At 51.4% G+C, this 24,767-nt stretch overlaps 2 protein-coding genes and 2 non-coding genes across 4 annotated transcripts in view; 1 reads left to right on the top strand and 3 right to left on the bottom strand.

Moving 5' to 3' along the window:
- LOC123360051 (zinc finger protein 850-like) overlaps positions 1-15,755 on the bottom strand; it is a gene marked incomplete at its 5' end in the record, with an annotated part of 122,856 nt that extends 107,101 nt beyond the window's left edge. The window contains one exon of the mRNA XM_045001170.1: positions 14,894-15,755. Coding sequence (XP_044857105.1) covers positions 14,894-15,755 — 862 coding nt within the window. The remainder of the gene's footprint in view (positions 1-14,893) is intronic.
- TRNAV-CAC lies at positions 7,847-7,919 on the top strand. The gene has a single exon. It is a non-coding gene; the product is annotated as a tRNA-Val (tRNA).
- On the bottom strand, positions 9,358-9,429 carry TRNAG-UCC. The gene has a single exon. It is a non-coding gene; the product is annotated as a tRNA-Gly (tRNA).
- Positions 15,756-16,499: 744 nt separating the features above from the next.
- LOC123360058 (zinc finger protein 620-like) lies at positions 16,500-23,751 on the bottom strand. The gene is made up of 4 exons (XM_045001173.1): positions 23,697-23,751; positions 22,680-22,806; positions 18,260-18,372; positions 16,500-16,543 (listed from the first exon to the last, which is right to left on the bottom strand). The coding sequence occupies exons 1-4, from the start codon at positions 23,736-23,738 to the stop codon at positions 16,517-16,519; spliced, it is 309 nt and encodes a 102-aa protein (XP_044857108.1). The 5' UTR covers positions 23,739-23,751; the 3' UTR covers positions 16,500-16,516.
- Between the last annotated feature and the right edge of the window lie 1,016 nt (positions 23,752-24,767).

The following is a 24,767-nucleotide window of genomic DNA, read 5'->3' as shown; positions in this document are numbered from 1 at the left end:
GGGATGGGAGGGCAGACAAAAAAATTTTTGCTTGGGGAGGCAAAAAACCTAGAGCCAGCCCTGCCTCCACTCACCGTAAGGTAGGTAGGAGCAGATCATTATTATCCCTACTGGAAAGAGGGAGAAGCTAAGGCTGAGAAAGGAGAATTGACTTGTCTTAGGTCACACAGCCAGTCAGTGGCAGAGCTGGGAATAGGGCCCAAGAGCCCTGATTTTCAAACTAACCATCAGATCTTGAATTTCATCCATTGAATGACCTGAGTAAAGTGCTCTCAGATGAGCTCCAGACCAACAACAGTGCACAGTACCGTATTGTCCCGAGTATAGGCCGCACTTTTTTCCCCTCATTTAAGTCTTTAAACTAGGGGTGCGGCCTACAATCGGGATAATAGCTGTGGCGGGAGCCCAGAGCCCTTTAAATCCCAGCCGCGGCAGGGACTCAGAGGCTTCTGGGCTGCCGGCAACTGCGGGGAGCCCATAGCCTTTTAAATCCCAGCCGCGGCCAGGACTCAGAGGGCTCTGGGCTGCCCGCTGCGGCGGGGAGCCCAGAGCCCTTTAAATCTCAGCCGCAGCCGGGATTCAGAGGGCTCTGGGCTGCCCGCTGCGGTGGGGAGCCCAGAGCCCTTTAAATCCCAGCCGTGGCCGGGACTCAGAGGCTCTGGGCTGCCCGCTGCGGCGGGGAGCCCAGAGCCCTTTAAATCCCAGCCATGGCCGGGACTCACAGGGTTCTGGGCTGCCCGCTGTGGCGGGGAACCCAGAGCCTTTTAAATCCCAGTCGCGGCCGGGACTCAGAGGGCTCTGGGCTGCCCGCTGCGGCGGGGAGCCTAGAGCCCTTTAAATCCCAGCCGCGGCCGGGACTCAGAGGGCTCTTGGCTGCCCCAGCCGTGTCCCCGCCTCCCCCGCCGCCCGGCTCCAGCCCCGGCCGCGTCCCCGCCCCCCCCCCCGCCGCCCGGCCAGAGCCCCAGCCCCAGCCCCGCGTACCTGCCTCCGCCGGCCGCGTCCCCGCCTCCCCCGCCGCCCGGCTCCAGCCCCGGCCGCGTCCCGCCTCTCGGCCCCAGCCCCGTGTACCCGCCTCCGCCGGCCCCGGCCTCAGGGCTGCCCAGAGGGGGGCGCAAGGGGCGGCAATTTGCCCCCAGGCCCAGCAGGGGCCCCGACGAGAGTTTTTCGGGATCCCCAGAGCGGAGTCCTTCACTCGCTCCGGGGGGCCCAGAAAACTCTTGCGGGGCCGGGCGCAGGAGCTTCTTCTGCTCTTGGTCTTCGCCTGCAGGGGGGGGGGGTCCTTCCGCTCTGGGGCGGAAGGACCCCCCCACTGGCGAGTTACCGCCCAAGCTGGACCCGCTGCCGAAGTGCAGCCCGGTCTTCGGCAGTAATTCGGCTGTGGGGGGCTGTGGAAGACCGGGCTGCACTTCAGCGGCGGGTCCCGCTTCGGCGGTAATTTGGCGGCGGGGGCGCCCCGCGGCGGGTCTTCGGGACACTTCGGCGGCAGGTCCCGGAACGGAAGGGGCCCCCCCCCGCCGAAGACCCCGGGCCCCCGGAATTCTCTGGGTGGCCCCGCCTGGCCGCGCGTCTCCCGCTGCCCGGCGCCGGCCCCGCATCGCCCGTCCCCGTCCCCGCCGCCTGGCTCCAGCCCCAGCCCCGCATCCCTTCCCGGCCGCCCTACTCTGGCCGGCCAGCTACCTGGCTCTGGCCGTCCAGCTCCCGCCACATCCTCCAGCTCCGGGCTCCGGCCGCGTGACTCCTGCCCCGGCCCAGCATCCCGGGGCTCCTGGCTCCAGCCGCGGCCAGACTGTAGTGCCGCCAGCCACATCCAGGCAGCGCAGTAACGGGGCAGGGAGGGGGTGTTGGAGAGAGGGCAGGGGAGTTCGGGGTGGGGGGTGCATAGGAGTTGGGGGGGTCAGAGGGCAGGGAACAGGGGGATTGAATAGGGGCAAGGGTCCTGGTGGGGCAGTTAGAAAGGATCAGGGGATGGATGGGGCGGTGGGAGGCAGTCAGGGGCAAGGGTTCCAGGGGCTGTCAGGGGACAGAGAGAAGGGGTGGTTGGATGGGGCAGGGGTCCCTGGGGTGGGGGGAGGTGTCAAGGAACGCGGGGGGTTGGATGGGGCAGGAGTTCGGGGGGGGGCCATGATCCCTAACCCTAAGAACATTTGCTAATGTTGTTGATTGTTGTGCAGGGGAGAGAGTGAGAACTGTTCCCATCAGTCTCCTTGTTGTCCATTCCTTTTCCCTTCTTTATTTACAGTATAACTACAAAATAGTTTTCAATATTTCTGAGTATATAACATATGCCGTCAAAAGCAGGACTACCAAAAGTGTTAAAAGTGTTAAAAATACTGGTACATGTCTTCCTATTCATTAAATAAAATACTGTTTTACTGTTCTACTATTGTGTATATTTTCTTTAAGTTAAAAAAAGTTAAAAATTTAATTTTTTTAAAATAGCACCAAACTTTAAGGGTGCGGCTTATAATCAGGAGCGGCCTATACTCGGAACAATACGGTAATTATTCAGCAAGTATTTGAGGAGAACTGCAATGTTAGAGAGAATCATGAACTGTTCAGAGACCATTAATGCAGAGAAGCAGCAAAATTCATCAAACATAGAACTGGTTCTGACTTATTTACTTGATCTTAAAAGAGAACAACAAGGACCTGAGTCTCCTCCCTGTCAATAACCCCCTGCTCAGCCAATCAGGGTAGAGACCGAGGACGGGAGGCTGAGGGTTCTCACCAGAGAGCCCAAAGGATGGTCCAGGTCACCGGTGGGGATCACTGCCCGAGCACTATTTCAGCCCCACATTTTTGGGTGGACCTCCCACAGTGGGAGCTGCAGAGCAGTCCCCTGCAACACACACACGCACACAGCTCCTGGTGTTGGGAGGGGAACAGGTGAAAGGACAAAAGAAGTAAGAGAAGAAGAGAAAGGAGGGAGGGAGGGATGGAGGAAAAGGTGAAACAAAAAGGACAAAGTCTAATGTCCCCAGTGATTCTGAGGGACAAAATCCCAGGTGCAGAATAAAATTCTGCCTCCTTAAGCTCGTGTTTTCCATGCCTAGAATTCAACTGTCACCAGATGGATCAGACTGAACAGGTTTCAAACCTCGAGGAGGCTCTTACCGTCTAAACAGGGATGGCTGTTTTCTAGTAAAATCACTAAAAGGGAAGGAGAAAACTCGAAAGAGGTTCCTCCTGGTGCTCACATCTGTGAACCCGAATACTTCTCAGTCCTCAAAGAGAGACCTGGAGAAGGAGACCTGCTGAAGCAAAGCCACAGGAGTCTCTGAGGTTTCCCTGGCCCCTCGCCCCCGTCCTGCCTGGCTGATGTCAGCATCTCTCTGTGAGGTCACCACCTCCCCTCCACCTTTGACCAATAGTCTGAGGTCCTGCAAAAGGCCTTTGTGATGTCACTGCCACACCCCTCCCTTGCTGTGCTAATGTCCTGCCGCTGGCCAGGCACTTTGGAGGTTTGAGCTACTCCCTGTGGATCACCCCACTCAAGGAGCGTTCGTTCTAGGCAGCAAGCCGGCTAGACAGGGAAACATCAGACGCTGCTCCCAATGCTACACTCAGTTTTTCAGAAATTAGTCAACTTCATGGCCAGAAGAGACCATTAGAGCAGCTAATCTGACCCCCTGCATATCACAGGCCTCCTGTATGACACAATAGCTACTTTGGGGGCAAACACATTCCAGAAAGGCAGCTAGTCTTCATTAAATGACATCAGGAGATGGCGAATCCACCACTTTCCTTGGTAGCTTGTTCCTGTGGTGAATCATCCTCGCTGTTGACTATTTGTGCCTTATTTGTAATATGAATCCTTGGTCTGGCTCCCAGCCCCTCTCCAAGGGTTGCAGCTGTCTGGAGGTGATGCCTTCCACACCTTCCTCATTCACCCCTCATTCATTCAACAGGGCAATGGATTACCAAGTGGGGGGAAGATCTTATTCTACTTCTAGCAAAAAGACATTTTTCTTTTACCTTAATTATACTACCTTAGGGGCCCACTATAACATATTACCAAGGTTCAATACAAAGTCATATACAAGTTATACAAAAATGCATAATGCAGAGATTTATCTACAACTGCATTGATTGACTGTGGTGTGCAGTAATATAGTGACCCTGGGGCTTTGAATGAGGCTTTATACTTCGGGGGGGGGGGGCGAGTCGGGGTGAGCGGCGAGTCAGAGGCGGGCGGGGAAAGAGGCAAGCAGTGAGCCAGCAGGGGCTCTAGGGGCGGGCATGGGGATTTCTGGCAGGGGAGGGAGGAGGTGAAAAGAGGCGAGTAGTGAGTGGGGGGGACTGACTAGGAGGGACGCAGCAAGCCAGCGGGGGGCTAGGGGGTGAAGAGGGGTGTGATGGTGGGGCTGAGCAGGGAGGGGGGCAGGTCCTATTTTACTGCTGTGATCTGGTCACCCCATGTGCTGTTTCTTTCTCCCCCCCCCACCTTGTTTTGATGGGGCGGAGCTGGGGAAGGAGGGTTTGTTTCCACAGGGCCGGGCGGCGCTGGGGGCGGGGGGAAGGAGGGGGCAATTTTATATTAATAAGGAAATATTTTATAAATGTTAATAAAATAAACATTAGTGAAGAAAATCAGTTGTACAACTATGAAAAGAAATTATTTTCCTAACATGAAAGTGCAAATCAGCTAATTAATATATGATGCAATGTATGTAATAGATAATTTTGTTATCTATATAGTCATGGAAAGTAAATAATACATGGAAGAAATGAAAGGGTTTTTTTTAAGTGTTTTTTTGTTTTAGTCATCCCTGCCGGGGCCCCATCGAAACTGTTCAAATTGGGCCCCGCACTCCCTAAAGCCGGCCCTGACAATGAGGCTAATCATCTAGTGGAACAAGCTCCGCAAGGGACGTGGTTAATTCCCCATCACTGCTGTGTGTAAATGAAGACCGCAGCTCTTGCTGCAAGACACCTGGTGTGTGGCTGTCCCTGTTCCCCCTTCAGAACCTCTGGTACATGGTGCTTCCCTCCTCCCAGTTCAAGATCCCCATCATGTGGGTGCTCCCATCCAGGATCTCTGGTGGGTGTCTCTGTCCCCGACCCCATGAACTAGCTCCCGTGTGTGGTTTCCCCTGCCTGCCCCCATCCAGGGTCTGTGGGTGTCTCTGTTCCCCTTTTCAAGATCCTTGTTGCAGGGGTGCGTCCCTCCCCCCAAAGTCAGAATCCCCAGCTCTGCGGGGGGTGGGTGTCTAAAAAGAGACCATGTCTCACTGTCTTGCCCAGGCTACGCTGCAGGGACTATCCCACTACTGATCAGCACGGGAGTTTTGACCTGCTCTGTTTCCAACCTGGGCCGGTTCACCCCTCCTGAGGCACCCTGGGGACCCCAAGCTTCCCTGGGATCACCATATTGATACCGAGCTTAGTGTGGACACCCGATCGGCACAGCCCGCTGCAGCCCAGAACTCCTGAGCTCAAGCAATCCGCTGACCTCAGCCTCCCCAGGTGCTGGGATCACAGGCACCAGCCACAGGGCCTGGTTTGTTTTGTGGTCTGGCAGCGGGAGCTTTAAACTCTGCTTGTGAGCTCTGTGCCTTGGCCAGACAGGGACAGCCTGGAACTGGGAAATGCTCCTGCTCCCCCCGCCCCCGTCTCATGTCAGGGTGCAGGCGCCGCTGTCCTCTCATGTAAGATCCCAGATGTTTCGGTGCCCCCCAAACCCCGTCCAGGAGCCCAGGTGTCCAGGTACCTCTGCCCCCCATACTGAATCCTGGATGTGTGGGTGTCCGTCCCTCTGCAGAGGATCCCGGAGTGTGGATGCCCTTGTCCCCCCCTACAAGATCGTGGGTGCCACTCTCCCCCACTAGAAGATCTCTGGTGGGTGGGTCCCCAGGGTGTGAGTGCTCCCATCCCCCGATACAGGCTGGGGGGGTATAACTGGCTCTCCCTGTCCTGCCCAGGCGGTTCTACAGCAGCTGTTCACAGGGGCAGCAACCCCACTGTCACCCTGCAGCTTTAACCTGCTCCAGGGGTGACCTGCTTCACCCTCCTGTGGGAGCCCGGGGACCCCGAACTGCCCAGAATCACCTGATTGATGCCGAGCTTAGCACAGACACCGGCTCAGCCTGGCAGGGAGCAGCCCTGAGCCCTGACAATCAGCTTCCCTCCGCCTCCTGCTGCACAGCGAGGATCCCACGCGAGAGGCTTTGGGCCCATTTGCTCAGGAGCGTCCCAGGCTCCAGCTGTAAACTCTGCTGGTCAGTTCTAACCTTTGGCCACACGGGGGCGGCACTAACGGTCCCATCTAAACGCTGTTTGCGTTCGCCCCTTTGGATCACAGATTGTAACCCGCGGGCAGATCTCTGAGTGCGGCCAAATCCCTCCCCAAACTGAACATTGAAGCAGCAGCTCCCATTGGAAAGAGCAGGATTTTAGCCTTTAAAAACAAGGAAAATGTCTCCAGCGAGAGACTGAAGAAGCTCAATTGATTTCATTGACTGGAGGCTAAGAGGCGATTTAATCACTGGTTTAAATACGTTTTACAAATTCCCAGAGGGGGGGAATATCTGATTTAAAGGGTTCTTTAATTCACCAGACAAAGGTTGAACAAGACCCCATTGGCTTGCGGTCAATGTCAGAAAATTCCAACTGGAAATGACCATTTTTTAACCGTGAGGCTAATTATCTAGTGGAATAAGCTCCGCAAGGGAGGTGGTAAATTCCCCATCACTTGCAGTTTGTAAATCAAGACTGCAGCTCTTGCTGCAAGACACCTGGTGTGTGGGTGTCCCTGTTCTGCGTTTCAGGTCCCTGGTACATGGTGCTTCCCTCCCACCAGTTCAGGATCCCCACAATGGGTGCTCCCATCCCCCCAGCCAGGCTCTGCGGGGGAGGGGGGTGTATAAAAAGAGACCGTGTCTCACTGTCTTGCCCAGGCTATGCTGCAGGGGCTATTCACAGGCGCGACCCCACTACTGATCGGCACGGGAGTTTTGACCTGCTCCATTTCCGACCGGGGCCGGTTCACCCCCTCCTTAGGCAACCTGGGGACCCCAAGCTTCCCCGGGATCACCATATTGATGCCGAACTTAGTGCGGACACCCGATCGGCACAGCCCCCTCCCCTGGCAGCCAGAACTCTCCGCAGAACTGCCATGGTTGCTCTCCTGGGTGTCTGGTCAAGGATGGCTACCGGCTTCTCCTGAGAATGCAGCTGAGAAATGACTCACCCTTCTCTAGATTCTCGCCTGTGGGCTCTGAGAAGCAGGCTGGGGCCTGTATGATAAAGTCCATGCAACATTCCCCTCTCATCCCAGCCCTGCTATGTCGCCAGTAGCTGCTGTCCCTGGGTAGCAGCCAAGGATGTTTCCCACCATTCAGGAGACCCCAGCCTGGGACTAAAGTCAGCCCAGCCCAGACCCCACACCCTAAAGTGAATAAGGAAAAGTTATTTACTTGTTCCCATAATATAAGAACTAGGGAACACCAAATGAAAGTAATGGGCAGCAGGTTTAAAACAAATAAAAGGAGGTTCTTCACACAGCGCACAGTCAACATGTCAAACTCCTTGCCTGAGGAGGCTGTGAAGGCTAGGACTATAACAGCGTTTAAAAGAGAATTAGATACATTAATGGAGATTAAGTCCATCAATGTCTATTAGCCAGGATGGGTAAGGAATGGTGTCCCTAGCCTCTGTTTGTCAGAGGATGGAGATGGATGGCAGGGGAGAGATCACTTGATCATTACCTGTTAGAGTCACTCCCTCTGGGGCACCTGGCATTGGCCACTGTTGGCAGACAGGATACTGGGCTGGATGGACCTTTGGTCTGACCCAGTATGGCCATTCTTATGTTCTTATGAAGGGAGGGAGCAAACACTACAACAGAGTTTCTGTAGTGTAGTGGTTATCATGTTTGCCTCACATGCAAAAGGTCTTTGGTTTGAAACCAGGCAGAAACACATGGGTTTACTTCTTCTGCCTATCCAGGAAAACACTCCTACTGTTGCCACTGGTCTGTCCTTGTGATAACCCCAACCCCTGCATGGCAGAGCGTGGTGAAATGAGCTGAGAAGAAGCCTTGGCATCAGCAAGGGAAAGCTAGAGGATCTTGGCCAGTCACCTTTTGAAGCCTTGTGGTTTGGTCTCCTCTGCCCTTGGAGGTTGGCCTATGGCGGCCGGCTCCTCCTGCTGGCCTCCTTTGTGTGACTTGCCAAAGGAGGGAGTGAGGCAGGAATGGGGCAAAGGAGGAAAGTCGAGCTGAGGAAGGCAGGGCAGAAGCTAAGCGCCTCAGTGTGGCTAAGTGGGGTTAGTAGAGCACCACCAGTCATTCTGCAAAGCCTGGGGAGGTGCGGTTGGCTGCTGGGAGGCAGAATCTTGTGCCTGCCTCTTGGCTTCCCAGGGATGGCTACTTGCAGCCCAGGAGAAGAAGGACGGTTCTGGTGAAAGGAAGACAAGCAAAGCTCTGGCAGGAAATTTGGGTGCGGGTGCTGGCTCTGTGCTGGGGGAGGGGCTTGGGGTGCAGGCGGGGTGGCGGTTACCCCGGGCACTGCAGCTCCCAAAGTGACCTGTACACAAAACCCTGCGGCAGCAGCTCCTAGGTGAGCAGGGCCAGGGGGTCTCTGTGCACCGCTGCCTGCAGGCGCTGCCCCCAGAGCTCCCATTGGCCAGGATCTGCAGCCAATGGGAGCCACAGAGTTGGTACTCGGGGCAGGGGCAGTGCATGGAGACACTACCCTTGTGCCAGGGGATGCTGGGACATGCCAGATACTTCTGGGAGCGGCACGGAGGGACGGAGGCAGAGTGGGCATGGTGCCACCTTAGTGCTGCTGTCACATCTCTGCACACCCATGTGGGGAGGGGAGCAGAGGGCCTCCGTGTGCTGCCTGGGGTAGGGGCAGTGCACAGAGCTGCCTCCCCTCCCACCAGTACTGGATTTACCATGGCGCAACTGGTGCCATGGCGCTGGGCCCATGGTCCAGAGGGTGCCCAGCCTGCTCTTCTCCGCCCCCTGATCTCTTCTGTGGGGGCAGAAGCTTGATGCAGCCTCTGCCGGCAGCCAGGCTCCCCTCCCCCGGGTCTATTACAGGAGTGGGTGGGTGGGGTGTTTTAGCCTGCAAGGTGCAGCAGGTTGGACTAGATGATAACACTGGTCCCTTCTGACCTTAAAGGCTCTGAGTCTAAAAGGGAAGTAAAGGGAAAAAAATTAAAAATCAATAAGACATTGTAATACCAGGATGACTCCACAACAGCTCACTGTATAGTCCTGCCCCTTTCTTTCTCCTCTGTGTGTTTAATGACCTGCTGGGACTTGGGACATTGATTCTTTCATTCCATTGCTAAACTGATACAATGAGACTGAAATTGAACCAATTCCCAACAGAGAAAACACCACAGCCTTGCATTGGCTGGGAATCGAACCCAGATCAACTGCTTGGAAGGCAGCTATACTCACCACTATACCACCAATGCATCTGGGAAAAGTAGCTTTACTATGTACCAGTTATGCTTGTCAAGTGACTCAACCCCCCCAAAGCTGAGGAGCTGACCGGAGAGGCTGGAGGCAGCCTGTCAGCTGGAAGCAAAGGCAGGTCCCCAGAGTGACTGACCGATGGGGACATGGGCTCTATAGCCCAGCCTGAGGTTGCTCCAATCCCATCTCTGCCCTCAGAGAAGGGAAATTAAAATCAATGACCATAATGGCAGATTTTACCCCAGAAGGAAGGAGACATCTCCTTTGAAAGCACATTTTGGGTTGGGTGATGCTACGGACACATGGCTTTGTTGCAGATGATGCCAATCCTTGGGGCTCTGCCCGGAGAAGGAGCCATTCAGGCTGTCACTCAAGTGAAGGGAGATGATTTTTTTGACAGGGACGGCTGCCTCGTCTTACGGGTGTTGGTCTGTCACCTTCTAATCTAGTGGGTGCTTGGTACATGCAGGCAGCCCCTGCTCCGGGGTCTCTCCCAAGGAAATAAAGTTTCTACACAAAATCCCAAAGCCTTTCACTGAAAGGAGGGAAAGGAAATGGCCACAAGATGGAGCGAGGACATAAGGAATGTAACACAACCCCATTCTTAGGGGTAATGTTATTTTTTGTAAAGAGCCAAAATTTTTGGTCAGGGTCTAGTCAAGGTCCAGACTGCAGTGTAAATAATAAAAAATAACAATGATGATAATAAGTAAATAAAAAGATTTTGGGGTCCATTCCAAAGCGATTTGGCCCACTGTCTGCCTATTGATTACCCCGCATTGACTCGGAGAGGTGATTTATCTCCACTCTCTTGGATTTGAAGAGCTGGTTAGTTTTCCCCTGGGTATCCCACCAGGCTGAACATGCCATGCTATCGATGGTGACACTAGGATTATATCATATTATAAAAAACTGTAAATAAAGATGTGGTCTGAACGTGAGTGTTCTGTAACGAGAGGCTGTTTCCCCCAGTTCAATTCCGAATGCTCTGCTAGAAATGCCCCTGGGACCCCGGCACTCCCCAGCAGGAGTGAAAGGAGAAACCCCCAGCTCTGCCCGTAGCTCCAGGCTGATTCATCAGAGGTGGGGGGAATTGACTTCATTGCTGCTGAGCAGGGAGCCAGGGCAGTTCTCTGGGAATCAGGGTGCCCAGCCTGACCCAGCTGCTTCATTGCCCCTGGGGCCCTGCAGGCTTTGACTGTCCCTGAGGCCAGGCAGCTGCTCAAGGAGCTTTCCTGGTGTTGCTGGCAGGGCAGGAACATCCCTCTCTGAGGGCCTGAGTTCAGCCATCAGGAAAGGCAGCAGCTTTGCTCCCTCCTTCTAGACAGAGCTCCAAGACCGTGGTTCTCAGCCAGGGGTCCGGAGCCCCCTGGGGGGCAGCGAGCTGGTTTCGGGGTGGGAGAAATATACCAGAAAGCAGGGCCGGTGTTAGACTCACTGGGGTTCAGGTCAGAAATCTGAGCCCTTCCACCTGGGACTGAAGCCAAAGCAACTTAACTTCATGGGAGCCCCCATGTTGTGGGGCCCTGTACAATTGCTCTGCTGGCCACCCCCTAACGACAGCTCTGGCTTTTAATCTACTGGACATGTAGAAAAACAGTTGCTGTGGCACAGGTGGGCTGTAGAGTTTGTACACCATGTTGAGTGGGTGCCTTAGAAAGAAAAAGGTTGGGAACCCCTGCTCCAGGGAATCCCAGTCACACCTTGATAGAACAGAAAGACCAGCACAAAAGATAGAGATGAACAATCAGATACTAACATGACAATGGTTGGAACTCTCCCTTTCTCTCAGTCTTTGGATTGATGGGCACTGAGGGCTGTAGCTACAGTTGAGGAACCAGGCGATCGGACAGCTGGCTCAGCCCTCCATACGAGTAACTTTCTCACACACAGGGAGATGGGTCAAAATTGGAATTGATGTCATGACTCGCTTCCCAGAGGGGATCAATCTGTCTAAGGCTGCGTCTACACTTCAAACACTGGAAATATTCTTCTGATAACCTAACACTGTCTACACTGGGGCTCAGAGCACATTAACTACTTCTCTCAGTGGAGAGGACTTTTCATACCCCTGAGAACTGTGGCCATGTCAACATAGCTTTTCAGCACAGACCAGCCTTTAGATGTGACCAGAAAGGCAATGGACTTCAGCTTTTTCCTTCATACTGATGGTTGATGATTGCAGCTTTCTACCTATGACAGACGTCAGGCCTTTCCTTTGCAAATTAGAGAAGTGGGCAAGTCAGTGACCCTTACGGTCTAAGTGGGTAAAAACTTAGACAATTTATCTCTTTGAGTAGCTTTCATTTTAATAGAGTGACTTTGAAACTAAGCAAAATAAGTTCTATCTGAAAACACAAAAAATTAAAATCGATACTGGGCCAATTTTCTCTTACACAGTCTTTCTCTCACACATTCTTCCACCTCAACCATTGGAGTGAGGTTTTCTACCAGAACTCCTTACACTACAAGGAGTAAATTAAATCAAATTAACTTTTCAAGATTAGCCATCATTTCCTGTACGACTAACGAAACAAAAAACAAGACAACTTTCAGTTTTCCAAAATAATTCAGATTATCACACTGTTAGTTTCTTACTCTTTAACCAATAACTTCACCTATAATTTCATTTTAATAGGTAACAAGAACATATTAAATGATCACAAATTCTTGTCATATATGTTAGTTTTCTTTTAATGCCCATTGCCAACAACTGAACCTTGGCTCAAGTTGTGGTTTGTCCCAACCACTTCTGTGAGTTCATATATCTCAGGATCTTCTGCCATATGTGTTGGAGGAAGGGGTCTCCTATGTGGGAATGTTTGCATCATGAGGAAAAAGTACCTCTTTTCACACTTTTAAATCTTTCAAAGTAGGAGAAGCTAGAGGAGAAATGATGTAAATGCATAAAACACAAGGTAAAACTGTCTGGTCTACACTAAAGACATTTATCAGTAAAAGTATATTGCGCAGCTGTGTGAAAAATCCACACAGCTGAGCAACGTAGCTACACAGCCCTAACCCCTGGTATAGATAGTGCTACATCAGCAGGAGAGCTTCTCCTGCCAACATAGCTGCTGCCGCTTGCAGAACCTGGACTAATCAAGTTTGACTGCAGAGATCTCTCCCACTGGCTTAGAGAGCCTGTAATAGCAGTGCTACAGCAGCACAGCTACATTGGTGCAGCTGTGCCAAGATCAGCTTTATTGTGTAGCCACAGGATCAGACACAAAAGCAGGGAATCAGGACTCAACATGTGTGTATCCAGAAGTCTGAAATTGGAGCCTGATACATTCATTGCCTCATTGGTTATCATTTTTACAGTCTGAAAGTCCTTGTTACTCAATCAGGCAGCCAGTTTGGGATTCACAGGGAAGGAACGTCCTAGGAAGCACTCTCTCTTTGGATCCAAATGGTGAAGGATGATTGTTCTCAATCTAACCCTGGTATCCTCTGGAACTGTCATCAGTGACACAGAACTAGGAAGTGGAGTGGTACAAACAATTTTCCTTGGGTCATTGGCCACCATAGCTTCCTTTACTGGGGCAGAAACCAAGAACTGGGTGTGGACTCTTTCCAAATCCTTGGCCTTGGTTAGGGTAAATTTACACTTTTCTGAAGTGGAATCTTTTAAAAAACCACTCAAAATCTCAGCAGTGTTAGTGAGGAATGGCTTCCCAGAACATGCCCAGCTTTTCTTTAATTTGGTGGCACAGGTCCAGGCAAGGAACTGGATACAGGCCTGGATCAGAATCTCTGTTAGTTACCAGAGCTGGAGTTTCTATTGAAAAATAATTTTTTTTCTGCAGCTATTAGATTTACAAAACACACATTTTTAGCATCCAGAAAGGATAAATTCAACAAAAAACCCACTTCTATTTCCTCAACATCTGTGTCATGAAGGGCATCTCCCATAACACAGGATTGGCTAGGAGAGATCTTCTGTGGGGCCTGGGTTATAAATGCTCTGGGAACCAAACACATGGGCATTGTGCCTAGTTCAAAATCACTTACCATGGAATTCTCTCCCCAGATCATATGAGACAATATTGACTTAAACAATTGAACTACACTGTGATCATATGCACTTCCTTCAGTTAGTTCAGGTGCTGCTGTTGTACACCATTTCCGAGTGGAAATTTTAAATCACTGCTGTTTGTTGGTTAGCATGTCCAGTAAATTGGAGAGTTCTCTCCTGTTGACAGAACTGCACTTGAACTTTCTCCATGTCATCATGCAGGGATGGGGAAAAAGCAAACCTGAAGTGAGAAATGACGACTTTAGCAAATGGTCATTTGTCTTAAATTCTCCAATAAAGCTCAGCTACATCCTATCAAACTGAACTAATATCTAATTGGGTGACCAAACAGCCTCCAGGAAAGATAGAAACCCACATCACAGAAAGATACAATACATGACAATGAAAGTGTGAAGTGAAATTCCAGAGCAGGTTACATCTGATTATTCAGAATCAGGACAAGAGATTCTCCCATCACATTCTCCTCTGATCCATTCAAACATACTTCACTCAGCACTGTCTCAATAGCCAGTTATGTTATTTACAATTTTTTTAGTATCCGAGCATTGCCATAATGGGGGACAAAACCACTCACCTTGCCAATAGTGGCTTTACCAATAGATGGAACCTGGGATTTAAACTCCCAATGAGCACACTGTGTTTGGGATCCATTTGAATTCCCCTTCCAGATCTTCGACACTTTCATCTCCAGTCATAGCAACTCTGATATACGATTAAAGAAGTCAAAGCATCATCTCCAAGCACAGACAGCTGAGAACTCGTCCTCACAGGACACTTTGAGAAGTGGATGGATAGAATGTGATGATGATAACCTCTGCGTGGCTCAGACAAAAGGTAACAGTTCTGCAGTGACGGGGAAGGAGGGAATCTCTGAGTTTCCCCATCTCCTTCCAGTGTCACAGAGGCTGAAATTACACTTTTTTCCTGCCCTTGCTCCTCTTCATTTAAATATAATTTGAAAAATTCCCATTATATCTGCTCTTCAGCACAACCCAGAGCAACGCAGAACAAGAGGCAATGATACAATCTGTATCACTGGTGACTAACAATAACTTTGAAATAGGAAGAATAGTATAAATGTGATGCTCCCTGATTCCTGATAGGAAGGGCACACTTGAATTACTCATGGGATAATGGAGTTGATAGAAAGGACAAATGGGTCCACCTCAAAACAGGGCAAACTGCAAAAGGCAAAAATGGGCCCCTCATCTGGTCAAACTGAGGGATAACCATGCTGCAAACAGTTCAAACAGCTTTAAATGTTACTATGTGGGAATCAGGAAAATTATAAAAGAAAAAAAAGTATTGATAGCCCTAGAGGTGTTTATGTTGTTGATCTCCCTTGCAGATTCTCTGATGACTAACATGGGCTAAGTGCCCACAGAAGGTTTTTCCACACTCACTGCATTTATAGGGTCTCCCACCGGTGTGAATTTTCTGATGTTCAGAAAGGCCTGAGCTGCTAGTGAAGCTTTTCCCACACTCACTGCATTCATAGGGCCTCTCCCCTGTGTGGATTCGCTGATGCCTAATAAGGTGTGAACTGCGACTGAAAGCTTTTCCACACTCACTGCATTCATAGGGCCTCTTCCCTGTGTGGATTCTCCGATGTCTAATAAGGACTGAGCTGCGATTGAAGGTTTCCCCACACTCACTGCATTCATAGGGCCTCTCCCCTGTGTGGATTCTCTGATGTTGAGAAAGGGCTGAGCTGTCAGTGAAGCATTTTCTACACTCACAGCATTCATAGGGCCTCTCCCCTGTGTGGATTCTCTGATGGGTAAGAAGGTTTGACCTGCGATTGAAGGTTTTCCCACACTCACTGCATTCATAGGGCCTCTCCCCTGTGTGGATTCTCTGATGCCCAGTAAGGCCTGATCTGCTAGTGAAGCTTTTCCCACACTCACTGCATTCGTAGGGCCTCTCCCCTGTGTGGATTCTCTGATGTTGATAAAGGCCTGATCTGCTAGTGAAGCTTTTCCCACACTCACTGCATTCATAGGACCTCTTCCCTGTGTGGATTCTCCGATGCCTAATAAGGTGTGAACTGCGACTGAAGGTTTTCCCGCAGTCACTGCATTCATAGGACCTCTTCCCTGTGTGGATTCTCCGATGCCTAATAAGGTGTGAACTGCGACTGAATTTTTCCCCACACTCACTGCATTTATGGGGCCTCTCCCCTGTGTGGATTCTTTGATGCCTAATAAGGTGCGAACTGCGACTGAAGGTTTTTCTACACTCACTGCATTCATAGGGCCTCTTCCCTGTGTGGATTCTGTGATGCTTTAGAAGGATGGAGTAATCACATATATTTTTCCCACACTCAGTGCATGTCTTTTTTCTCTTTTCGCTCAGGATTTCCTGTTGTGTTTTGGTTTCCTTGAGGTCTTTCTGAGTTTCCTGACAGGAAATACATTTACCCACTTTCTCCCCTGGATGGTTTCCTTGCTCTCTTTCTGGTCTGTGCTGAATGTCACGGGATTTTTCCTGCTTATGACTCCTGGACACATTCCTTTTCGATCTTTGTGATAATGCTCTGTGTTTATCCACTTGCTCAACATTTTCCTGCTGAGAATTCTGCTCCTCTTTCTCACATACCATTGCGTCACCTGCTGTGATAGAGACAGAAACCTCAGACAGGGATGGAAAGGGGAAGGCCAAACCAATACAAGTGCTGGAGAGAGGTCAAATAAAAACAAGAACTGCACTCCCCCAAGTTCTTCCCCAAACAGGAGAGAGGAGGGGATCAATTCAGCCTTCACATCCCATCCAAATTCACGGGGGAAGGGAGGAAGCTACTGCCTGGTGTCTGCTAGGGTCTCCAGGAAGCCATGAGCTATATTTACCCTGAGGATACGACCCCTGCTAGGGACAATAATGAACTGAGAGACCTTCCAAGGGCATCCCAGATGTTTCCTTCAGGCACTTACAGATTCTGAGTTGGTTTAATGTTTCCTCACCTGTGCAGGGAGCTCTCAGGATCTCTCTTTCCTCTGAACGTTGGAGGTCTGCGACCCATGGCTCTTCCCCTTGTTCCAGCTGGGAGATCACATCAGGTTGGGAAACTGGAAACCCTGCTCAGATGAAAGAAAACAAAGGAGTTCAGTTGATTTCATAAGACTGTCATAAAATACATTCTATTAATTTAACTTCAGTGCTTAGTGTGAGCTGGTGTGCCTGAGGCAGTCCACACTGAAAATTCCAAAGTCAGGGCAGGCTGAAAAAGGCAGAGCAGATGCTCCCAAAACTGGTGGTTAACACTGAAGTTAAACTCAACGACCAGTCACAAACTGTGCTTCTGATCCCACACACGGGTTATCGAGAAGCTGAAAAAAGAACTCACACGGCCCCCTTTATTGCATTCCAGTTCTCCAACTCCCAATCAGCACCTAGGTCCAGTACAGTAAGAGGTTATTTAAAAACTCTGCTCATATACAAAATGTTTTTCTGACCCCTAGGGTCAGCCACATTACAAGATCACTAGAGGTTTGGATCTTACCCAAAAGACCACACTGCCAGCCAATCCTTTAGCATGGAAAGACAAGACACGACACAAAAAAAGTTGTTAAATGGGAAAGCAGTGAGATGCATTCAGAAATCTATATATCAGGTTCTTAGCAGTATTGGTGAGTTGCCGGTGTGAAAGTCCATCTGGAACACATCCACAGGTTGGATGGGTCATTCAGTCCTTTGTTCAAGGCTTCAGTTTGTAGAGAAGTTGCTCCAGAGGCAGGAAGAGGGATTGAAGACAAAATGGAGATGATGCAGCTGCCCTTTATATTCCTTTTGCCATGTGGCTTGTACTTCCTGTGTCCCAAACACAAGCTTCACAGCACAGGGCATGGAAAAGCCTCGGAGGTCTCAGCACACAGACATACCCCTGCATGTCTTGCTGACTCAATAGGTTTATGCCCTTGATCGGGGTGGGCAAACTACGGCCCGTGGGCCACATCCAGCCCACAGAACCGTCCTGCCCAGTCCCTGAGCTCCTGGCTGGGGAGGCTAGCCCCTCCCCGACAGCCACGCCACCGTGCGGGCAGTGCTCCTGTGGGGCGGGGCTGTGCGCTCCTGCGGGGCAGTGTGTCTGGCTCTGCGTGGTCCATGTGGCTGCCAGACACGCTGCTCTGAGCGGCATGGTAAGGAGGTGGGGGCGTTGGATAAGGGGCAGGGAGTCCCGGGGGGCAGTCAGGGGACGGTTGGATGGGGCAGAGGTTCTGGGGGGATAGGGGGTTGGATAGGTGTGGGAGTCCCAGGGGTCTGTCAGTGGGCAGGGGGGTGGATAGAGGTCAGGGCAGTCAGGGGACAGGTAGCAGCGGGGTTGGGTAGGGGGTGGGGTCCTGGGAGGGCAGTTAGGGAGGGGGGTCTCTGGAGGGGGCGCTTACGGGACAAGGAATAGGGGGGGTTGGATTGCTCGGGGATTCTGAGGGGGCAGACAGGGGGCAGCAAGTGGGAGGGGGCGGATAGGGGGTGGGGCCAGGGTGTTTGGGGACCCCAATGTGGCTCTCGGGCTAAAAAGTTTGCCCACCCCTGCCCTTGATCCTTTCCATGGTCTCACTGTACAGCTGATGCCAATATGTCTCACCCAGAAACACTGCACAAGTCTGGAAATACAGATCTACTCTACAAATCTATAACTCACAATACAAAGCTGATACAAACAGAAACAAAATTCTCATACTTGGAAAAGCATAACATTTTCACTGACACCTGTCATGGCATATCTAGCACGAGTCATTTCAATTGTATCAAATTGGTATTGATAATAAAAAAAATAACATAAAATGTCTCACAATTCCATACAGTGTCACACTTGGTAAAGCAGTGAATTCCCAGGACCAGCTCCCCCGGTCCTTGAAGATGATGAACACTGTGCTTATGATGTATTGAAATACCCACATATCTGCTGGGAACACACACAGACAGACACTGTGTCAGTCTGTACCCCTATGTTCACTCTTCTAGAAAATTATGATCAATTTTGTACACAGAATGGCATTTTGAAAACACATAATCTACTGAATATTATCCTGTTAAAATGTTTAACACTGTATGTAAAGTTATGAGATTTTACTGTATGATATTACTGAAAAAGTTACAATGCTCGGGAAGATCAGTTTCTCGGAGACAGCAAGGCAAACAGCTGGACAAATAGCCACTCTGCGGCAGGGGGAAGGTGTGAAGAAGACATTTACATTCCATCGCAAGGACCACTTGAAGCTCATATCTACGAGAGCCTGTCAACATGACTCAGCTGAGAACTGGATTTGTTTCTAGTACAAAGGACTGAATTGTAAAGAGATGTGAGGAAAATGCATGAGACTCTCTCTCTCTCCCCCCCCCCTTTCCCTCTGCTCATGACAACTTCTGAAGACCTGAACTTGGGCAGCAGGGGCGGGTTAGGGGAGTCCTGGCTGAAAGGAAAACCAGCCTGTCTCAGCAGATGGTGAGAGAACATTTGCTTTCAATCCATTTCAGCTTGTTAACTTAGATCGGGGTGGGCAAACTTTTTGCCCAGAGGGCCACATCGGGGTTGCAAAATTGTATGGAGGGCCGGGTAGGGAAGGCTGTGCCTCCCCAAACAGCCTGGTCCCGCCCCCTATCTGACCCCACCCACTTCCCGCCCCGACTGCCCCCCTCAGAACTGCTGACTCATCCAACCCCCCCTGACCTCCCCCTCCAGAGACCCCCCACCACCACTAACCCCCCCCCCCAGAACCCTCTTGGGATCCCACCCCCTATCTAAGCCCCCCGATCGTTGTCCCCTAACCGCCTTCTCCCAAGACCCCCCACCCTGCCTCCCCCAGAACCCCACCCAACCCCTCCTGCTCCCTGTCCCCTGACTGCCCCAACCCAGACCCCGGGACTCCCACGCCTATCCAACTCCCCCAGTCCCCATCCCCTGACCACCCGCCCCCTGCTCCCTGTCCCCTGACTGCCCCCCAGGACTCTCTGCCTCTTATCCAACCCCCTGGCCCCCTTACCACAGCCACGCGGCTCGCCGGAGCTAGACACGAGGTCCCTCAGGAGCACACAGACCAGCCCCCTTACCATGCCACTCAGAGCAGTAGGAGCTTGCAGCCCCACTGCTGCAGCACTGCCCAGGAGCGGTGGGCCAGAGCGCTGGTGGCGCGGCATGTTGAGGCTGCAGGGGGACAGCGGGGGCGAGGGGACAGCAGGGGAGAGGAGGGGAGGGGGGATCCTCCCCGGCCAGGAGCTCAGGGGCCGGGCAGGCTGGGCCCGCGGGTCGGATGTGGCCTGTGGGCCGTAGTTTGCCCACCTCTGACTTACATGTTAGTTTGTGTTTTATCTGCATTTCTTTTGTAAATAATTCTGACTTTTATGCCTCGTTACCTGTAGTCATTTAAAATCTTTTTTTTTTGGTAATTAACAATCTTGTTTTATTGTTTTATCCAACTAGTGTGTTTGGATTAAAGTGTGTTGGAAACTGCATTTGGGATGTAGCGGGGTGGACCCCCGCTCCTGCCCTGAAGGGTTAAAAACAGCCCTGGGAGGGGGCTGTGGCTGGAGAAAGCAGCGTTTAGGCTGGGCTGATTGGGGGAAGTGGCTGCAGCTGGGGCCAGGCCCCAAACAGACTCAGCTGGCCCTATAAAGGCAGGGAAGCCAGGGGAAGATAGAGTCTCTCTGTTTGTAGAGGGAGATGGGCCTGGCTGCAGGGAGCTGGACACAGGGTACCTGAGTGGAGCAGGGCTGGGGAAAGGCAGAGGAGCTGGGGAGCTCCAGCCTGGAAAGCCCCAGGCTGCGGCCTAGCAAAAGGCAATAGGTACTGGGGGGTTGCAGAGGGCAGCCCAGCGGTAGGCAAAGGCAGCAGGCCCAAACCCTCCTTGCCAGTGATGAGGGGCTGATACTGCAGCCTGCCCCAGGGTGTGGGGCTAGATGATGACTGGCCTTATACTGAGCCGAGGTGGGACTAGTGGGTGGGAGTTCCCTGGGGAGGGGAGACCCTAAGACTGAGGGGTTACTGCCAGAGGGCAGCACCCCAGGTAAAAGGGACACCAGATCCAGGGAGGGACACGGGGGCCAGAGGACAGGCGGATCACCGGCCTGCAGAGGGTGCGCCGGAGCTGGAATGAGCTAATTCCCAGAGGTAACCAGCAGGGGGTACCGCAGGGATGAGTCCACTCATCTACATGGGATAACAAGGCTGGTGCATGTCATTTTCCTCTGATAAAATGACAGACTTCATATGAGCTTGCCTTGTTCAGTAGTGTGCTGGACGGGGAAAGATGCACATTTCTGGGGGAAGTCTGGGAACAGAGACTTTTCTGGGGTTTTCCTGTGCTGCACTGTAACTCCTGAGTCGCTGACTAGCAGCACTAAATACTGTGTAGCTGGGAGTGAGTTACATGCTGGAGACTGTGTGTTACCTGCCCAGGAGCAGCTGCTCTCACAGTTAAACAGTGTAAAAGTCACCCCAGCTTGGGAAACTGAGGGGACACAGCTGTTCAACACTCCAGATTGCACTGTGGTTAATGTCACAGACACTCAATTTCAAAGAGGCTCCCAAAACACAGAGAAAGTAAATCCATGTCCCAGAAATACAAGGCTCCAGACAGAGGGCAGGTCTCCCTGCCACTGCTTCTTGCTGACGGAGAGGTCCAGAGACAATGAGAGAGTCCTGGGGAGGCTGGGGACAGTAACCATGGGCTGGTGGGGTTCAGTGGAGAAAAGGAACAGGAAGGGCAGGGATATGACTGAATGCAGGACCTCAGCAGTACTAGATGTCAGGATAGCACATAGTGCAGCCCATTGGAAAACATAATCCCAACTAGACATATAAAATGATGAGGTCTAAATTAGCTGTTTCTACTTCAGAGAGAGATCTTGGAGTCATGGATAGTTCTCTGAAAACATCCACTCAATGTGCAGCAGCAGTCAAAAAGCGAACGGAATGTTGGGAATCATTAAGCAAGGGATAGAAAAGACTGAAAATATCGTATTGCCTGTATATAAATCTATGGTGCGCCCACATCTCGAATACGGCTGTAGGAGCTGGATTTTATAATGTACTGTGAGAATTTAATGTATGATTTGATTTTCATCCTGTCAGCCACCCTGTTTGAATAGCAGAAAGGAATGACAGACCAGAACAATCCTTCTGACTGATTATGGTCACCTTTTGTTTTAGGATAAGTTACACTGTCTACTATGGTTTCCTCTATGTATTACAAATTAGGCACTCTAGTTAAATATACATGTCTTTGTTTTAAGGTTTAGTAAATAAGAGACAGGATTCTCTATTGTGTCTATTTTAAGTAGATTAGAGAAACATTGAAGGCAAGGTTTCATTTGCAATGCCTTTTTGCTCGATATAAAATACTACTGTTTGTATTCTCAGTGGGTTTGTGTGAATGAGGATGTATGCACCAGGAAAAGAGAAGGTGTAAAGGCCATTGTTATAGACAGAGTCAAGGAAGAAGGAGTCAAGAGACTTCAAGGACATCAAAGAATCATCAACGCGCATCCATAATGAAGGGCAGATTGATGACCCTGAGGTAAAGGCTGGCACCCCTGAGGACAATTGATTAAATCAGAACAAAAGACAGGCTGATCCTCTCGGAGGTGCACTGGAATGTTTACACCAGTTAAGAAGTAACCGATCACAAACTGACACGGCAAAATCCATAGACTTCAACAAAGGGAAAAAAACCTATAAGATCCAGGGTGCTTGGCCATGGGACTTTGGGTTCGTCATGCCACACTCCAGGGGCATTAGACCGCGACCGACAAGAGCCCAGCCCCACACTCGTGCTGAATCTAACTGGCCATTAGATTGACTCGAGCTACAACAGACTGGTAACTATGAACATCACTGGCAGGACGGGGGGAGATGGGGGGGAGGAGAGAGAGAGAGAGAGATAGAGAAGCATATGCTAACTGCTGTATTCTCAATAAATGCTGTGTATTTACCTTCCTCTACAAAGATCCTGTGTGCTTTGTAGGAGCATAACACTGCGTTCAGATGTGGTCGCCCCATCTCAAAGAAGTTTGCTTATGCAAACAGGAGATATTTGACACTGTGCAATACTGCTCCTGTGTTCTGCAGCAGGGGAGGGTCTGTGGCAGCGTGTGGGTCACTGGCATATTGGAGTGATGCAGAGACAGGACAGAGCAGAGGTAGCATTGTGGGGCTGGCATGAACTGTATCTCTTCATTTCCCCTTGCAAGAACGGAGGGGACAGGAATCCTTACCCAGCGAGGTCACATTCTCATAGTTCTCCTGCATAACGTCTCTGTAGAGGGCTCTCTGAGCAGAGTCCAGCAGAGCCCACTCTTCCCTCGAGAAATACAAAGCCACCTCCCCAAAGGTCACTGGCCCCTGAAAGAGCAAGGGTCCAATACTCAGTACCTGATGTCCCACTCCCACTATTTGTGGGGGAGAGAAGCCAATCAAATGCAAGCTCTGGGTGGATCACAGTCAGAGTCCCACCTCCACGCCACTCAGAGCATCCTGGATACACCAGGTTAAGGGGACAAATAGAGAGTCCCTTTTCTCTCCCAGCAGATCCATCACACACCTACTAGCCACAGACCGATACAGGAGATGGAGCCCCTAGCAGGGACCAGGGAGAGCTCCCTGGTAGGAAGCCCAACACCTTCCCCATTGTGAGGAGCTGGATACGAAAGGAGGGGAATCTCCCCTAAACCTCACTAGTGGGTGCCCCCTTCATACCTCACAGCAGCCGCTGGTTAGTCAGGTCAGGCTCCAGCACTGGGAGTCTGGTCAGTTTTCCTAGCCCCATGTAGGAGGCTTATTTTCTGTTTCACAAATTAGGGTATTTCCACCTCCTAATCTCATGGGTCTGTTCCTAGAATCTGGGCCATTTATTAAACTCCCCCCAGCAGGAATGTCACAAGCTGTCCTCCTCCCTTCCCCACCTTGTGCATTTCCTGCTCTGCTCCAAACCAGACTGTGCTAGTGTTTTTTGTTTTTTTTTAAGTAATTGGAGATATACCTATCTCCTAGAACTGGAAGGGACCTTGAAAGGGTCATTGAGCCCAGCCCCCTGCCTTCACTAGCAGGACCAATTTTTGCCCCAGATCCCAAAGTGGCCCCCTCAAGGATTGAACTCACACCCCTGGGTTTAGCAGGCCAATGCTCAAACCACTGAGCTATCCCTCCCCAAATAAAATCTTCCTATCTCCGGTGTATTTGCTGTCCCTCTCCCTCCTGCAGGAACCCACCAGCAACGCCCCGATAATCCCTACCTGAACAGGCTCCTCTGCAGCCATTTCTCTCCCCTGTCCCATGGCAGGATGGGATGAGCTGGAGTGAAACACGGACGTCATTCTGCAGCCTGGGAGAGTGAGAAGGGCAGTTGTGGGGGTTACAGAACAGGCTTTAGTTAATTTCACAGGACGATTCCCCCAGGCCCTTTCCCTGCAGACAGACATCCTAGATTCTGCCATCCTGGGAAAATGCTCACTCTCTTTATTACAGTGTAGACCTGGCCCCTCCTGCCAGGCTAAGCCCACAGAGACATTTTTAACCTCCCTTCTCCCTCCCCTCACCCCGTAACAAAGTCTCTGAACACAAGGCTGGAAAAGAGCAGAACCCAAGGAGTCACTGTGGGGGATTCCCTCGGACACTGACCCCCCGGCAGTCACACCCCAGCAGGGGGAATATGGAGTCAAGAACCAGCTTTTCCTCTGTCTGAGCCTTTTCTTGTTCACTGGAAAGTGGTTCTGCCCAGGGATGCTGCAATACATGTGTCTGGGTGGACTAATGAGTGGGAAGAGAGATTTCCAGCTCTCTTCTCCCACTGCCCCTTTCAGTCTCCCCTTCCCCTGTCCTCCCTCCCTGCCCCTCTGGCTGGGAAAGTCCCATTCCTGGCGGCTTTGCTCTCCCATGGCTGGATTTTCTCCTGGCAATTGCTAATGGGAGGAGAATTGACGAGGGGCTGTTTGTGCAGAGTCACGTTCTTGCCAGTCCCCAGCACTTTCCCAGAGGACTTTCAGTTACCTGGAGTCTGTGGTAGAATTTGTATTAACAGGGCCCAGGGCTGCCCCAAGGGGTTAATAGCAGCTGGAGAAAGTCATCCCCTGGGCTGGGCAGAGAAGAAGCTTTAATTAAGGTCACATCCCAGCACAGAGCCCCGCTGGGGGAGCAGCAGCTGCTAAGCCTGGTCTCCCAGATCACAATGGAGGCTGCAGCGTCTGACCCAGGAAGCTGAACCCCAATATCCTGAGCAGAGAGGGACAGAGCGTTTGAGCAGCTTCCCTCCTTTAGCTCTCTGGGGAGGGCAGCTAATGAGAGCCCCTCCTCACAGGGAGAATTGC

The sequence above is a fragment of the Mauremys mutica genome, unplaced genomic scaffold (assembly GCF_020497125.1).
Source record: "Mauremys mutica isolate MM-2020 ecotype Southern unplaced genomic scaffold, ASM2049712v1 Super-Scaffold_100210, whole genome shotgun sequence".
In the NCBI taxonomy this organism is placed as follows: Eukaryota; Metazoa; Chordata; order Testudines; family Geoemydidae; genus Mauremys; species Mauremys mutica.
This window is presented reverse-complemented; position numbering and strand designations above follow the sequence as displayed.

What these genes read in the sequence shown, in the direction of transcription:
- LOC123360058 (XM_045001173.1), bottom strand. Translation starts at nt 23,738, where the DNA reads ATGGGACAGGGGAGAGAAATGGCTGCAGAGGAGCCTGTTCAG. An exon ending in TGAGAATGTGACCTCGCTGG is followed by an intron (nt 18,373 to 22,679) that starts GTAAGGATTCCT and finishes GTGTGTTCCCAG; the next exon opens with CAGATATGTGGGTATTTCAA. An exon ending in GTGTGACACTGTATGGAATT is followed by an intron (nt 16,544 to 18,259) that starts GTGAGACATTTT and finishes TCATCTGAGCAG; the next exon opens with GGTTTCCAGTTTCCCAACCT.